Raw genomic sequence first — 16,860 nt, 5'->3', positions numbered from 1 at the left:
TTTCTTCTTGGTTCAGTCTTGGAAGATTGAACTTTTCTAAGAATCTGTCCAGTTCTTCCAGGTTATCCATTTTATTGCCACATAATTGTTCATAATAGTCTCTTGTAATCCTTTGTATTTCTGCATTGTCTGTTGTAACCTCTCCTTTTTCGTTTCTAATTTTTTTTGATTTGATTCTTCTATTTTTCTGGATGAGTCTGGCTAAAGGTTTGTCAATTTTGTTTATCTTCTCAAAGAACCAGCTTTTAGTTTTATTAATCTTTACGATTGTTTCTTTCATTTCTTTTTCATTTATTTCTGCTCGGATCTTTATGATTTCTTTCCTTCTACTAATTTTGGGTTCTTTTGTTCTTCCTTTTCCAGTTGTTTCAGGTGTTAAGTTAGGTTGTCTGTAGTGTTTTTCCTGTTTCTTGAGGTAGGATTGTATTGCTATAAGCTTCCCTGCGAGAGCTACTTTTGCTGCCTCCCATAGGTTTTGAGTTGTCATGTTTTCATTGTCATTTGTTCCTAGAAATATTTTGATTTTCCTTTTGATTTCTTCAGCAACCTGTTGTTTGTAGCTCCACCCATTCAGGCACTTAGAGAGCTCCCTTGCCTGGGGTCTTTCTCTGTTGTTCGGCACATCAGGAACATAGAGTGGCTCCCCTGGCTGGGGTCCTACTCTGTAGATAGGCATGTCAGGCACTTAAAGAGGCACCCTGGGTGGGGTCCTACTCTGTAGTTCAGTGCGTCAGACGTTTGATGGGCCAGCCTCTCTATTGTTCAGCTGCTGATGCTGGCAGATGGGGAGAGAGAGGTGATGGTGATGGCTCCACCCCCATGCATGATTCAGCAGTATCACCATGCTTCCATGGTGGCTTTCCTCCACAGGCATTTCCCCCACAACCTCCTCCTTCACATCCCCTCGCTGTCTCTCCACAGTCAACAGCAACCCTCCCTCGCCTTGGGATTGCTCCACAGTCCCTACACTCCAGCTCCCAGCTGCTGCGCCTTCCACGGGACCTGTGTCCCTGTCCAGGGTGGGTATAGCTGCAGCAAGGACCGTCTGATTCTCATTCCATTTAGGTTGCCACAGATCAGCTATTTCACTCTCAGCCTTAAATGTTTCTCCTCTTACTCAGACGGTTGCCCTGATGTGGGGATCAGACCCCTGCTTCAGTTCCCCCACCCGCAGAGGACAGGCCCAGTCCTACTAACACTCCTGCTTTCCCCCCAGTTCCTTCCTCCTACCGAGTTTTGCATGGGTCTGTGTATTCTTTTCTGCTGCTCAGGCACTCCTGTCTGCTCTCAGCTGGTGTTCTGCATGCACTTCTGTGTCTGAAGGTGTATTCCTGATGCGTCCGTGGAGAGAGATGTCCTCCATGTCAACCCACTCCTCTGCCATCTTGTTCTCCTCCCACCTTTTTTTTCTTTTCTGATATTGATAGCTTTTTTTTTTTTCCTCATTGCTTTCTCAGTGAGGTGGGGGGAAAATACTTATCCTGGGAAGATAGAAGAGATTCTTAATATCTTTGAGAATCTTATGAGAACTTGCATCTTCTCCTCCAGACAGATACTGACATGCACAAACATCAGACATGTTAATGCAGTTTCTCAGTGTTCATGAATCAAATCCAAGGGCCTCATATATGACTTTCCTATAGCTGCTGTAACAGATTACCACAAATTTGGTGGCTACATGCATTTATTCTCTTACAGTTCTGGAGGTCAGGAATATGATCTCAGTTTCCCTGGGCTGAAATCAAGGGATGGGCAGGACCATGCTCCTTCCAGAGGCTCTAAGGGAGAGTCTATATCCTTGTTGTCACCGGCTTCTAGAGCTGCATTCCTTACATTTGTTGGTTAATGGCCCACTCCTTCATCATCAAAACCAACGGTGTAGCATCTTCCTTCATTTGTCACAAAGCCACCTTCTTCTGTACTCACATCTCCCTCTGTCTCCCACTATAAGGATACTTATGATTTATATTCAGGGCCTACCTAGAAAACTTAGGATAATCTCTCCATATAAAGTTTTTTTAATTTAATCACATCTACAAAGTACCTTTTTTCTGTATAACATTTACAGATTCCAGATACCTGGGTATCAGGACTTCCCTGTTGATCCAGTGGCTAAGACTCCATGCTCCCAATTCAGGGCCGAGGTTCGATCCTTGGTTAGGGAACTAGAATACACACTGTCACAACTAAAGATCCCAGTGTATGCCACAACTAAGACCCAGTGGAGCCAAATACATTTTAAAAACAAAAAAGACCTGGGTATGTTTTGGACTCTTATTCAGCTTGCTACAGCACAGAACCATAGAATTCTTTGGTTGGGAAGAAGCCTTGGAAGCTCTCCGGGTATGGGAATTCCTTGGTTCTCCGATTATACATTGAAGCATCAAAGTACATCTGTTAAAACCTCTTTGTTACACTGAGATGAAAACTGCTTTCTCATGGCTTCTATTCTTTGAATCTAGAACATCTGGGTACATGTATGTTAATCATTCCAGCTCTGTGATTCTTTGATGAATGTAATGTTGGGAGTTCTCTTACCCAATAATGAGACATGGAACTTAGTTTTTACAGAGTTAGAAAGTAGATATTTGGGTTTAGGTAATTCAGTCTGTATTGGCATAAATGTTCTGCTCCTTCTGAGTTCTCCGAGTTGCAGACACCTCTGAAGGGCTACTCTGTCCTTTTCACTTTTGTGTAGCTTACATACCAGATTCTTGAATTCATCTAAGTAAAATTCATCACCTTTTTCATTTATTTTTCAGATCTACCAGTCACCGATGATGGGTGGGTTATTTACAAAGACTACCAGTATTATTTCAGCAAAGAGAAGGCAACCATGGACAAGGCACGAGAATTTTGCAAGAGGAATTTTGGTGATCTTACTTCTATCCGAAGTGAAAGTGAAAAGAAGTTTCTATGGAAATATGTAAGAATGTGATTAAGAATGAAATAGTAACATGTGATAAGCAACAATAATGTCTGCGATTGCTACCTCATGGTGCAATTTCCAGTTATGTGCTGAATTTGAACCTCCTAAGGTCAAGAGTAAAGATATAAGTCCCAGGGGAAGGGAGGAGGGTGTTGGCCATCACATAAGTGAATGACTTGATTGCTGGAATATTCAGTGCAGAATCATAGAACCCAGAAACAGTGTTTAGACTTTTTGGGAGGACCTACTGGGCTTTGGGAGAATCCAGACTTGATGGCTTGACTTCACTAATTTTGTTTTCAAAGGTTATCATTCTTAACTAGTTGTTACATATCAGTCCTGAACCCTTGTGTACAGTGCGAGTTGATTATTAATTTATGTCTTAGTTGGATTAGTTTCTTGGTCAATAGATAGTACAGCTTGATTATTCATATAAAACTGTTTCTTGACTGTACCGAAATTTCAGCTAACAGTTATTTAAAGTATAATTGATTTTTTTCCCAAGCATCTTTCACTCACTCTTCCTCTTTAAAAATCTTCATTGTATCTTTATTGTTATCCAGAAAAGAGGTAAGAGAGAAGGAAAAATTAAACTCAACAGTAATGAAAGAGTAAGAATTCATTTCATTATGAAGGTTTTGGAGTGTAGTCTGATTCATCTCCATCTTCATAGATATACCATGGTTTGAAATTTTCAAGGCATTTCCTAATATTGCACCAAATATATGTGGATGGAGAAGTCTTTCCTTAGACACATAATCCCAAATGATTACTTTGTTTAAAAGAATATCTTTAATAATATCTAATTACTAATGGTATTTGATATTACAGAGAATGTCTTAAGATATTTGCTATATAAATACAGGTTGTTACATAATGTGCATTTTTTTTCCATTTTATTTCTGTGAAAAACATTGAATGTACAACAGAGTTTCTGCTTGAATGCCTCCTTAGAAAAGTCCCTAACAGCCTGTCTCATTAACCTGTAGGTTTTATTTAAAATTTGCTTATCATATAAGTACAGATTGAACTATATGTAAACTTACATGTTCTAGGTGAACAGGAATGATGTACAGCCGGCATATTTTATTGGCTTATTGATCAGCTTGGATAAAAAATTTATGTAAGTAAATCAAAATAAATAAAACAACTTTACTAAGGACAATGATGTGATGAGCACTAAAGAGCAATTTTCAGACTTACTTTCTGCTAAATGCATTTATAAAAATCCTGCTGGACTCTCAATCTACAGAGCATCTTTTTAAAAAATTAATTTTAAAAAATCCTTTTAAGTATTTTCAACAGTATAGTTCTCACATAAACAACTCAAGCTCTGATTGAAACTTAGAAAATGTCACCTCTCTGTTTTAGGAGGTCATCAACTGGTAGTAAGTCATCTATTAGGAAGATGTATTACCCAGATATGAATATTGAATTTATTTGAAAAATTATTCCCATTGGGACTGTCTTTGGTGCCCAGAACCAATTGTGACTGCTATTGCTGTTTTTGGCAAGAAAGACCCAAACTCACTCTGATTATTATTATTTTTTTTAAGATTTAGAAATTAAAAAAAAATTTTGACTGCTCTGGGTCTTTGTTACAGCCTGAGGGCTCTCTGGTTGTGGTACACAGGCTTAGTTGCCCCTTGGCATGTGGAATCTTAGTTCCTGACCAGGGATGATACCTGTGTCCCCTGCATTGGAAGATGGATTCTTAACCACTGGACCATCAGGAAAGTCCCACACAAATTATTTTTAAAGATCAGGATGTTTGATGTTCCTTTGGGCAAGCATCCATTTTAACTACCTCCAAAAGAAAAGGTTGAATTCAATGATCTCCTTTCTCTTTCCAGCTAATAGCCTCAGAATTTCTATAATTTATGAAAATAAACATTGGCTTACCTATCTTAGAGGGCTTCCCTTGTGGCTCAGTTGGTAAAGAATCCTCCTGCAATGCAAGAGACCCCAGTTTGATCCCTGGGTTGGGAAGGTCCTCTGAAGAAGGAAAAGGCTACCCACTCCAGTGTTCTGGCCTGGAGAATTTCATGGACTGTATAGTCCATGAGGTTGCAAAGAGTCGGACAGGCCTGAGCAACTTTCACTTTCACCTATTTTAGAAGAAACCAGAGTAAACATGAAAATCAGAGAATGAGGCCCAATGAGAAACTCTATATTCTCTGTCTCTCTGTGGGTAGTTTTGTTTTGTGGGAATCATGCCCAAGAAATACTATGGGAAGATATTTACTTCGAGTCCATTTCTGGGGTAACTGGGAATCTCCATTTCTTCTCTCACTTCAAGGATAAAGGCACTTAGCTCTTCTGGGGAGGGAAAAGAAGGCAGACTAGTCAGGTATCCAGTTGCTACAGGAGATCTCAATGCCCCAGGAGCAGCAGCTACCTTTCAGGGGTTCCTAGTGGTCTCTGTAGAAATCTCTCTTTTCTTTGCTTAAGATGCTGTGGTCTCTTCATCTTAATTAACTTGCCTATTCCCACCACTAGGCTGTAGCCAACTCTTGTAATTAGATTTTTGCCTAATACCTGAATTTTCTTTTCCAGTTGGATGGATGGAAGTAAAGTGGATTATGTGGCTTGGGCCACAGGTGAACCCAATTTTGCAAATGATGATGAAAACTGTGTAACCATGTATTCAAATTCAGGTAGACAAGATCACAATCTTCTTTAAAAAAATTTTTTTTTGTTGTGGTAAAATCACATAATATAAAAGATAATATTTTAACCATATTTAACTATACAGTTCAGTGACACTAAGTACAATTCACACTGTTGTAAAACTCTCAACCATCATCCATCTCCCGATTTTTCACCTTCCTAAACTGAAACTCTGTCCCCATTAAACACTAACTCCCCATCCCCCATCCCTCCCACCCCAAGCCCCTGGCACCTACCAATGCACTTCCTGACTCTATGAATTAGACTCTTCTAGGTACCTCGTGTAAGTGGAATCAAGCAGTATTTGTCTGTACCTGAAGTATATTGGAATGCATTTTTAAGGTTAAATTAATATATATCCTATAACAGATTATACCTTCATTTTCCCCCTGTGCTACATAGTAAGTTCTCATTAGTTATCTGTTTTACTCATAGTAGTGTATATATGTCAATCCCAATCTCCCAGTTCATCTCACTCCACTTTTCTCTCCTGTCCATACATTGGTTCTCCATGTCTGTGTCTCTATTTCTGCTTTGCAAACAGGTTCATCTATACCATTTTTCTAGAGTCCACATATATGCATTAATATACAATATTTGTTTTCCTCTTTCTGATTTACTTCACTCCGTATGACAAACTCTAGGTCCATCCATGTCTCTGCAAATGGCACAATTTTGTTCCTTTTTATGGCTGAGTAGAATCTGCCCTGTGGTGTGATGTGTCATTTGCTACATCCCTAGGCTAAAAGTAGCAAGTTGTGTGCTTACATCAGATAAGAGAAGAAGAGAGAATGAAGAATTCTAATTTTAGCAACACAACTGTTCAATTTGTAAGGTGAATGGATACTATATCCTTTCTTCTTATAAATAAATAAGCTAATGAATGACACAGTCTTCTCACTTCTTCTCATTTTATGAAACATTTTTTATCTCCATGTCTTTATCTCTAAAATGGGAGTAACAACAGAATGTATCTGATGTCCAGAAAATTGAGGAGATCATACATCTAAACTACTAAGCAAATGCTTATATATATAAAGTTTAAGTATCATTAGATTATTATTACTAGGAAGTCTGGCTACTTAAATAATTATGTAATACCTAATGTAGTCTTTGCTTATAGTAAGTGCTTGATTAAAATGAACTATTACTGGTTTAAGTGAAAGCTCAAAAGATTATCCATATAGATCTTTCTGGTCTCTTGTGTAAATGATGTTTGTAGTATAAATCATTTTTGAGAATCCTTATACACTATAAACACATTTTTTAAAGTATTTTTAACTACTATATGTAAATAGATAAACAACAAATACCTACTGTATGGCCCAGGGAACTATTTCAATATCTTATAATAGCCTATAATGGAAAAGAATCTGAAAAAGACTATATATATATATTCTTATGTATAATTCTTATATAATCCTCTTTTTCAGATTCTTTTATATAGTTTAGATAAAATGGAGTCACTGTGCTGTATACTCAAAACATAACATTGTAAATAAACTTCAATAAAAAGTTGTTTTGGGGGAAAAAGTGTTTTAAAGGTAAATATGTAAATCTAATGTAACTATTCTGTTGTTTGTCAGGGTTTTGGAATGACATTAACTGTGGTTATCCAAATGCCTTCATCTGCCAGCGTCATAACAGCAGTATCAATGCCACAGCTGTCCCAACCACAGTGTCAGTCCCAGGAGGTTGTAAAGAAGGTTGGAATTTTTACAATCACAAGGTACTAAGAAAATCTAGTAGCCCTGGCTCTGGTCAATATGGAGAGTGACAATGCAAATCTTTCAGCTTTAAGTTAACTTTTGCTTACCTCATCACTTCAGAGAATTTTAGGCAAGAGCTCCCATGTTAAATTCTCTATGGGAATTGAGAGTAGACTTGAAGATATTATCCAAATACACAAATGCCTGTTGTCCCAAGGGAGAAAAAACTAACTTTTTTTCCCTCCATTTCTGATTGGTTGTGAGCAAACATATATTTAGCTCTGAATCATTTTCATTTTTTTAGTACACACTATTATCTGCATGTAATTCCTATAATTTTTTTCCCTTCTATCCCAGTGTTTCAAAATCTTTGGATTTGTTGAAGAAGAAAGAAAAAATTGGCAAGAGGCACGAAAAGATTGCATAGGATTTGGAGGAAATCTGGCATCCATACACAATGAAAAAGAGCAAGGTGTGTGGGCTATTTTATAGTCAGTGATGCACATAAATATGTAATTTTTTCCCTAAAAAAATGGTAGACTGTTGCTTATAGTAAATGATTTTTTGGTTTTCTAGAGTAAAGTCTAGGAAGGAAGAACAAACTCTTATTGAGAACTATTTTATTAGTTGTAGGCACTATGCTGAGTGTCTTATGTGTAAATTGCCTTTCCATTTTTATAACGAATTTTTTGAAGCCGGAATCATCAGTCCAGTGTGAATGAGGAAGTGGTATTCAGCAAGTCTTAGGTCAAGGAGCTTGGTGGGAAAGAGTAGGACTGGGAATCAAACTGGGTCTTCCAGCTTCAGTTCCATCGGTTTCTGCCAAACCAGTTTGTTCACAAAAGAGCCAAAGAAGTAGAGGTTTTCTCGGAATAAAATTTTTAAATTGCTCATTTTCCATTTACTACTCTTCTAGTCACTGGTCCTATAACTTATAATTCAGTAAAACTAATTTTCCAGTACAAACATTGAACAAATTGAGAAAAAAAAATGATAAAACATGAGGATAAGCCAGAGCTTTAAAGAACAGGAGGAGGAAACATAACATTTCCATATAGCAGATAGTAGAATTCATTATATTGTTGTCAATAGGAGGTACTTGACGCCTTTCACTTGGTCTTTTGGGGGCCCCTTTATTTGTAGATATTTGCTTAGTTACTTTAAAAAAGATGTTGACCAACTGCAGGCCATTCAGATGAAAGTAACTAAACAGATGAAAGTTTTGAAATCACAGCTAGCCATGAGTAAGAACTGTTTGAAAGACCCTAAATTTCACAGTCAGAAGAGATGTGAACTTTGAAGGATTGTCCCATGTGACTCGAGAAGGAAGACTTAGAACCCATGAGGGGCAGTTACAGGGAAACAAATTTAATCTCAGAATTAGGAGCTTATTCCAGTAATTAGAGTTAATTGGATGGGTTGCTTCATGCATTTTTAAAGGACTATAAAAATGCTTATATTAGAAGGTACTCAAGTGGGTGCTGCAGAGTCACATATGTTGATTGGTATATAGCCTGGAAGATGCTCAATGAATATTTATTGTACAGAGGAATTTATGCAGATGTTGTGGTGGGAGAGATATGGACTGGATGGTTTCTGAGTTCCCTTTTGGTTCTGAGGTTCTTTGACTTCCAAAATCATTTACTGGGGGGAAAAAATGGTTTATCTCAAAAAACGTAAGAAAGAAGAAAGACCTTGGAACCCTGTGTGTCACTCTCCCAAGTGTTAATTTCAGTTCATGAATGCCACCCTGTGCTTTCTTGGAATGCATTCTACACTAAACCAACATAGCTTTCTCTGAGAACCTTTGACAAGTTCAGCAGCTTGCCAGATGCTGGAACAAAAGTGTCAAACCATAGCACACAATAAAAAAAATTCAAGAGTATAATATTCACATTTCTCTAACCAGTCTACCACATTTTGGGCTTAGCTACCCAGCAGAGAAACACAATAATTGATTTCCGCTCTTAACCACAAAGTTCTGATTCCTGGCATCACAAAATTAGAACCTGGGTAATAGAGATGTGCAGAAGGAAACAATTTTCAGATAAAATAACATTATTCCTGGCAAAACAGGCACACGTTGAATTCTTATTGTGGTTCTTGGCAGAAAACAAGTCAGTGTTGAAATATTGGCAGGTAGAGCTTTTCCACATTTCATTTTGAGTTGGGGATAAGGCAAGAATTATGATCTTGTTTGGGAAATAAAAACAAAATATATATCTGTCCATGCGCTTTTCTTTCTGAAAATCTTAGAATTTTTTCTTTACTTTTAGTTAATTGAGAAATAAGCAAATTTCTGAGCAGGGTGATGGCATCTACTTTTCTGCTGAAGATGAAGCATGTGGCTATGGCCCTTCTGTGGAACTGTTTTTTTTTTTTTTTTTCATGAGTAAAAAGATAATCTCTGTAGGCGACCTGCTATTTAATCTTTTGTATTAGCAACGCAAGTGCTTAGTCATTTGGTTTCCTGTTTGCATTCAGGAGTTGTGTTTAAGTGTGCATGTTTGAAAATTGTCCTATAAAGCAGTGACCCCACCAACCTTTTGGGCACCAGGGACCAGTTTCACGGCAGACAAGTTTTCCATGGACTGGGTGGGGAGGTGATTTCGAGATGATTCAAGTGCATTACATTTATTGTGCACTTATTACCTTGTGATATAATGTTAAATAATTAGATACCCCACCATATTAAAAAATCAGATCACCAGACATTAAATTCTCATAAGGAGCATGCAACCTAAATCCTTCACATGTGCAGTTCACAGAAGGCTTCACACTCCTATGAGAATCTAAAACCACCACTGACATGACAGGAGGTGGAGCTCAGGCGGTCATGTGAGCAATGTGGAGCATCTATAAATATGGGGAAGCTCTGCTCACCTTCTGCTTACCTCTTGCTGTGTGGCCCAGTTTCTAACAGGCCATGGACCAATCTGTGGCTCAGGGGTCGGAGACCCTGTTGTAGAGTCAAGGTTCTTCCAGTAGGTGTCCCTCTTGCCCTAGGTGTCCACGGCTCCTGGCAGGTGAGATTGCTGACCTCAGAAGGTAGCTGCTGTGGTTTGAGAGGCATGGGGCTGGGCTACTGGAGAGACGATGGGGAACATGTTACACTTAAGCCTTTTACAGCTTCTGCATGTTTGCTACCATCCTTTCTGCCACAGAATTGGTAAAGAAGCAGCAGGCCATGTTTGTCCTACCCTCGCTGAATTTCTCTAGAATTTATCTCCCAATGATGTGAGCACTTAGCATTCAGGATGCCCCCTGGATTCAAGTACACTCACTGGACATGGATGGCTGCTGACCCCTAGGAGTTGGCCACCCTGGAGGAGTTCTTTGGGTTTGGCAATCCAAGGTGGTGATCATTTGAGAGCTTAATACTTTTTTATTTTGACAGATAGTTTTTGTTTTCAGAACTTTCCTGAATTAAGAGCTCTTTTTGGCCCCCAGTTGTTGTAGTCAGATTATCTTATTTATCTAATTAGGATACCTGCTAACTCATAGGATGACTGCTTGTATCAGAAAAAATGTTCTTCTTGCAGGATGGTAGGCAACCACAACACAGATCTGGGTGTACCAGATGGAGAGTGGGGCATGGTTTGGATTTAGCTGCCCCTTCCCCAGTGCTCCAGTGCCCATGAGCAGAGCACAACCTATACAGCTGTCTGCAGTGACCAGGGTAAAACCTAGACTTTTTATTGTGAGAAGCTTTTCAAAGTCCAAAGCTGAAGTGATAACATGCTGGTCAGGTTAGAATGTGTTTGTTTTCATGGTAAAACTTTTAAATGATAATAAAGACATTAATCATGTGCTTTGTATTTGTAAATTCATGTATTTGGAATATTTTTTATATTTGAGTATTTCCCCCCAAAGTTTAAAAATTATCTTGTGAAACTTTCTTTCAGCATTTCTTACATATCATATGAAGAACTCCACTTTTAATGCCTGGACTGGGCTGAACGATATCAATTCAGAACACACCTTCCTTTGGACAGACGGACGAGGAGTTCATTACACAAACTGGGGGAAAGGATACCCTGGTGGGAGAAGGAGCAGTCTTTCTTACGAAGATGTAAGTATCACTCTCAGGTCACCTCTCTGTACACTAGCAGTTTGCTTCAGGTCACCATGGTAGTGTTTAATCTTCTGTGAAAAATCTACTTTGATCTGATTCATTCTTACAGATTTTAACTGTTTCAGACTGAACCAGCCTTGAACAAAGGAATATAAATTCAGTTAAGAACTCTGTATCTTTAGGTTAAGGGTAGGAGGAGATGGTGATGGTAGTGCGGAATAGGGAAAGTCAGCTCCAACATGGGCTTATGTTGTAGTCAGCGTGTACACTTGAACCCAGAGTTACCAATGTTCTTTGCATCAGCTGCCCCTAAACTCCTGAAGCTGTTGTAGTATTGGGGATATAGTTACTCCTACTGCTTCTAAAGATATCATCATCATCAACATCATCATCATTGAGCTACCATCTGCAGGGTGCAGACCATGTGCCAGTCTGCTAAGTGCTTTTGTACACTCATCTAAGAGGCAGACGATGGCTTCGTTATTTCACTACTTTTGATCTTATATCATTAAAGCCGCAGGGACGGCGGAGCTGGGTGGGCTGCCGTCTATGGGGTCGCACAGAGTCAGACACGACTGAAGCGACTTAGCAGCATCAGCAGCAGCAGCAATCAGTGTTAAATGCTATATCAGGCATTTCAAAATACATGAAGGAACATAAGATTTTATTCTTACCTTGAAGAAGCTACACTTCAGCTAGATATCAAGTCTTGTACAAGAAAGAAGACTGTAACAGAATGAAAATGTGTAATGAGAAGAAGCTATAAAGCATGATAGTAGTTAGGAGGAAAGAAACTTACTATGGGATGGAGTGATTTAATCACTCCCTATCTATGGAACATATGCAACATGTCTATGGAAGTTTTCCTTTGGTGGGAAGAAGGAATATGAGGAAGAATCAGCTGTGGGTCTTTTCATTCAAGACGTTTAAAACACAATGATTAGGGGAATGTGGCAAGGGGATGGGGGTGTCACGTTAAGTGGGAAAGGTGAATAAAGTCTTCAAGAAAAAGACACAAGCTGGGTTTGGGCAGGACTAAAGGGCTTTGAATATAGCAGGAGTTTCATGCAGAAAAGAAGTAGGAGTCAGCTTTAGAGGGTGGAAAACAGAATTTAGAGAAATTTAGATGCCCTAGGAAAGAGTTTGGACTTTGTCAGATAGGCAACAACAACAAAAAAGGTTTGAGCAGAAAAATTATTTGATCAGGATGGCATCTTCATAATAATTAATTTGGTTGCTATGTGTAGGGTAAATATATTCTGGTTATGGGTAAATGATCTTCTGAGGAGAAATTCTTTGAATCCTTATTGCATAAATGAGGGCTGAAAAGTAGAATGGAGTGAGATAGGGTTTGCTTAGAAAGACTTCATGGATGAGTGATAAATTTTATTTAAAACAACAAAATTCATTATGGCTCAGGTTTTGGTTTTTAGAACACAATGAAAAGGAGAAACAGAAACAAACTAATCTATAAACTGACCATACAGGGCAAAAAATTTGTTAATTTTTGTTAGTTTTATTCCTAGATTTTTTTCTTAGCTTGTATAAAAATATAAAGTTTATATTTCACACACACAAAAATCAACACATGTGTTGTTACAATTCCAAAGCTTTTAAAATGAAGAGGATTAGACAGAGAGTGGGAGAGAAATGTTCACATGCATTTTACAGAGGAAATATGCTTGTTCTGTACAGTTTCCTGGCTTAGAACAGAGATGCTGAGCCAAGATAATGAAAGATAATAGCTAAGAAGGAAAGAGTGGGGAATCTTGGAAATGTAGGATTAGAGGGTTCCAGATAGCTAAGGCTCATGGGATAATGAGGCTGGAGGCGGGGAGGCTAAGAAGATGACTCTGGCCATAGCGAAAGGTGTGGTAGCTTTCTGGGCATTTCTGATAGCAATATTTCTCAGAACCATCCCCCAGATTTAGTAAGCTCCAGGAGTTGGTGATGGACAGGGAAGCCTGGCATGCTGCAGTCCATGGGGTAGCAAAGAATTGGACACGACTGAGCGACTGAACTGAACTGAACTGACTTAATTTTCAATTAAAATAGCGAGAGTTCAGTGTGAGGGATCTGCATGGAAGTTGGTGCAATTGTGTGGAAAGTCAGGATGAATCGTGCTGTCAATGAATTGTTGTTCAGTCACTGAGTGGTGTCGAACTCTTCGCCACCCCATGGACTGCAGCATATGAGCTCCTCTTCCTCCACTATCTCCTGGAGTTTGCTCAGATTCATGTCCACTGAGTCAGTGATGCCATCTAACCATCTCATCCTCTTCTGCCCCCTTCTCCTTTTGCCTTGAATGAATTAGGACTATCGTAAAACTTGGAGGTTAGGGATTAAGGATTTTTTTTTCTGCTTTTTAATGATTGGTTTAATAATTGTTGGTCCATATTTGGCTTTTTTTTTTTTTGCCTTCCATGACTATACAGGCTGACTGTGTTGTTGTTATTGGAGGGAACACAAGGGATGCGGGAAAGTGGATGGATGACACCTGTGACAGTAAGCGAGGTTATATATGTCAGACACACCCTGGTAAGTCCTAACAGACCGCACCAGCCTGTAAGAGGGGGGCTTTTACATATTTTTTAAGAATGACTTTCTTCTCAATTTCGTTCTGAGTCTTAAACTTCTCTAAAAAATTTTTTGCTTAAAAAAGATGACCCCTCGCACATCAGTATGTTTATTTGATTCACACTTTCATCCATGGATGCCTGTGGCAGACAAAAAGGATATTTTCTGTAATTTATTGATGAATGCACTCACTCATCTGTTACCAGAAAGTCTGCATGGATTAAACTTGAAGTTGAAACTTTTTCTAATTTTGATAGAAATTTGGGATGTTTGCTTACCTTTGCTTAAAAAAAAAAAAAAGAGTGGGGACACCTCATTTAAATTCATGGAATTTGAGAACCATTGACCCCAAACATCATATATGTCTCAGTATTTGTTATGTATTCTATTTTTTTTGAAAAGCAATTGTCTTATTTATAAGATCTTTTTTTTCACCTTAGGAAGACTGACTATGGTTCAAGGAATATAGAACAGATATGTAGATATTGACAAAGAATCTAGATTGTAGTTATGTACATTTTAGTTTCAAGTGAAATTAGAAAGTGTTTGGCTACTTAAGAAGAGGATCAGAAAATAAAAGATGGGTTAGAGACAAGTGTTGGAGATGAGGTGGGTTGTTGTCACCCTGGGCAGAGCTCTTAGAGGAGTTTGGGTTAGAAGGTACATGCTGTCCCAGATCTAACAAATCCCCAAATCTAATTTAGGGAACAATGAGTGAAAATCACTAACAGTATCTTCAGACGACTGGAATTTCTGCAGAAATTCTAGCCTTCTATTGACCCAAAAGCCGGCCCAAGCCACGGTCGCATCTCTCACTTTGTTATGCCCTTCGAGCACCAGAACCTTAGGCCAGCAGTGATACTTCTGTGTTTCTGGTCTTGGGGGAAAGAAGGGAGACCCCTTCCAAGGGTGAATGATAATCCCTAGAGTTACTTAAAATCATTGTTTTCTTCTTCCTGTAAACATAAGAGATTGGATATTTGCTGCCAACAAAAAATATCTTTAAGATTTTTAATGATTTAGATTTAAGGAAAGGTTGACAGTATTAAAGTGAAAAATTCAGAATATAAAATTTTACAGACTGTTGATGCAAAAAAACACTTTGAACTGTCTTAAACAAATAAGAACATAAAAGCTGTGGGAATGCATCAAAATAGAAATAGTGGATATGTGTGGATCGTGGGATTAAGAACTTTAGTGCCTTCATTGTACTATTGTATTTTTCTGGATTTTTAAAAAAATTCTCTCTCACTCTCTCTCTATATATATTTACACTTATATATATTATATAATACCTCTCTCTATATATATAAAAATTATAAGGAAATACTAAACTATTGAGGTGATTAAATTCTGAGTAATTTTTTCTCATTTTTATGCTTTTCTATAGTTTCTAAAATTTCAGCAAAGAACATGTGTTCAGTATTTTTTTAAAACACTGTTGTTCTCAAAAATTCCCTGATGGTCCAAAGGTTAGGACTCTGTGCTTCCATGGCAGGGGGCACAGGTTCCATCCCTGGTCGGGTAACTAAAATCCTTTAAGCCATGTGGTATGGCCTTAAAAAAATTAAATAAAATAAACAAAGATAAAATAGTGTTTTTATTCATATGAATATGTATGAATAAAAATGAATGACTATATTCATGTAAATATATAAAGATATAGAAATAAAGACATGAATGAATACATGTGAATATATGAATAAAAAACACACAATCCATAACACATGTTCCTTGATGAAATTTTGGAAAATATAGAAAAGTATAAAAAGAAAAAATTACCCATAATCTTAGCACCTGAAAATACCTCTCAAAAGTTTAGTTTTTCCTTGCAATTTTTTCTATGAATGTTTTAATAAATAAGCTAATTAGACAAGAGAGCTAATTTCCTGGCTGCATATAGCCTTTAATAAAGCTTTTTAAAGCTTTATCTTAAGCTTCATTTGTTACTTTTAGCAGACCAAGGCTGTTCCAATGATAGTAAGACAAACCCAGCTCTCCCCAAGCTGGGAAAGATAGGACTTGACTTCCTGCTGGATGTAAGGATCCTGGGCTGGGGCTCTTGGGCTAATGCTATTGTACCAACACACGATGGCAGCAACAGCAGAAGAAAGGGGAGGTTGCCCTCCCTCTTTGCTGAATCAAAATTGCTGCCTTTGAGTCATCAAAGGAAAGTTTGGCATTGTGGGGTGATAGAACAAGGCACATGGTGGGTTGGGTTGGTATACAATGGAACAGATCAGAGAAACTGGCCACGACAACATTGGTAGGCAAGGATGTGTGGAGCCCTAGATCAGAGTTGGCAACCTTTTCCTGTAAGAGACAGATTATAAATATTGCAGGCTTTGCTGTCCATAAAGTTTCTGTTGCAATGACTCAACTCTGCTGTGATCGTGGGCGATCATAGTCCATAAACAAGCGAGCATGGCTGAGTTCCATTGAAACCTTATATATGTGCACAAATTTGAATTTCATGTAATGTTTACATGTCACAAAATGTTGTTCTTTGGTTTCTTTCCCCAACCATTTAAAAAACTCATGGGCTATATAAAGACAGACAATAGGCCAGATTTCACCCTCTGGCTGTTACTCATTGACCTCTGTTCTGCTCTTGGGCATCCACTAAGGCACCCAGAAACAAGATTTTTTGGGGTCTTGATCAAAGTCTAGGTGGGTCTAGAGTAGTTTATTAGACCCACTCTAAGAGATTGAGGAGGAAAGATCAGAAAGCTAGAGTGACTCTAACTTGCAAAGGCTGCAGTTTGGATAAGGCATGGAGATAAGGTGCTCTTACTCATCATAAGAATAAAGCTTGATCCTGACATCAAGGTTAAATGAACTGGCAACTGTTTTATGGCTTCACTTCAGAGCATAAACCAGTCTCTTGAAGGTACATGAAT

General features: G+C 38.3%; 1 protein-coding gene across 1 annotated transcript in view; it reads left to right on the top strand.

The window, feature by feature from the left end:
- MRC1 (mannose receptor C-type 1) overlaps positions 1 to 16,860 on the top strand; it is a 110,512-nt gene that overhangs the window by 71,015 nt on the left and 22,637 nt on the right. Inside the window, exons 17-23 of the mRNA XM_040248087.1 lie at positions 2,763 to 2,926; positions 3,985 to 4,052; positions 5,486 to 5,586; positions 7,186 to 7,328; positions 7,666 to 7,780; positions 11,214 to 11,380; positions 13,819 to 13,921. Of these exons, the coding sequence (XP_040104021.1) occupies positions 2,763 to 2,926; positions 3,985 to 4,052; positions 5,486 to 5,586; positions 7,186 to 7,328; positions 7,666 to 7,780; positions 11,214 to 11,380; positions 13,819 to 13,921 (861 nt within the window). The remainder of the gene's footprint in view (positions 1 to 2,762; positions 2,927 to 3,984; positions 4,053 to 5,485; positions 5,587 to 7,185; positions 7,329 to 7,665; positions 7,781 to 11,213; positions 11,381 to 13,818; positions 13,922 to 16,860) is intronic.

The sequence above is a fragment of the Oryx dammah genome, unplaced genomic scaffold, assembly GCF_014754425.2.
Source record: "Oryx dammah isolate SB20612 unplaced genomic scaffold, SCBI_Odam_1.1 HiC_scaffold_10, whole genome shotgun sequence".
NCBI lineage: Eukaryota > Metazoa > Chordata > Mammalia > Artiodactyla > Bovidae > Oryx > Oryx dammah.
The sequence above is the reverse complement of the archived record's forward strand: the minus strand, read 5'-3'. Positions and strand labels throughout refer to the sequence as shown.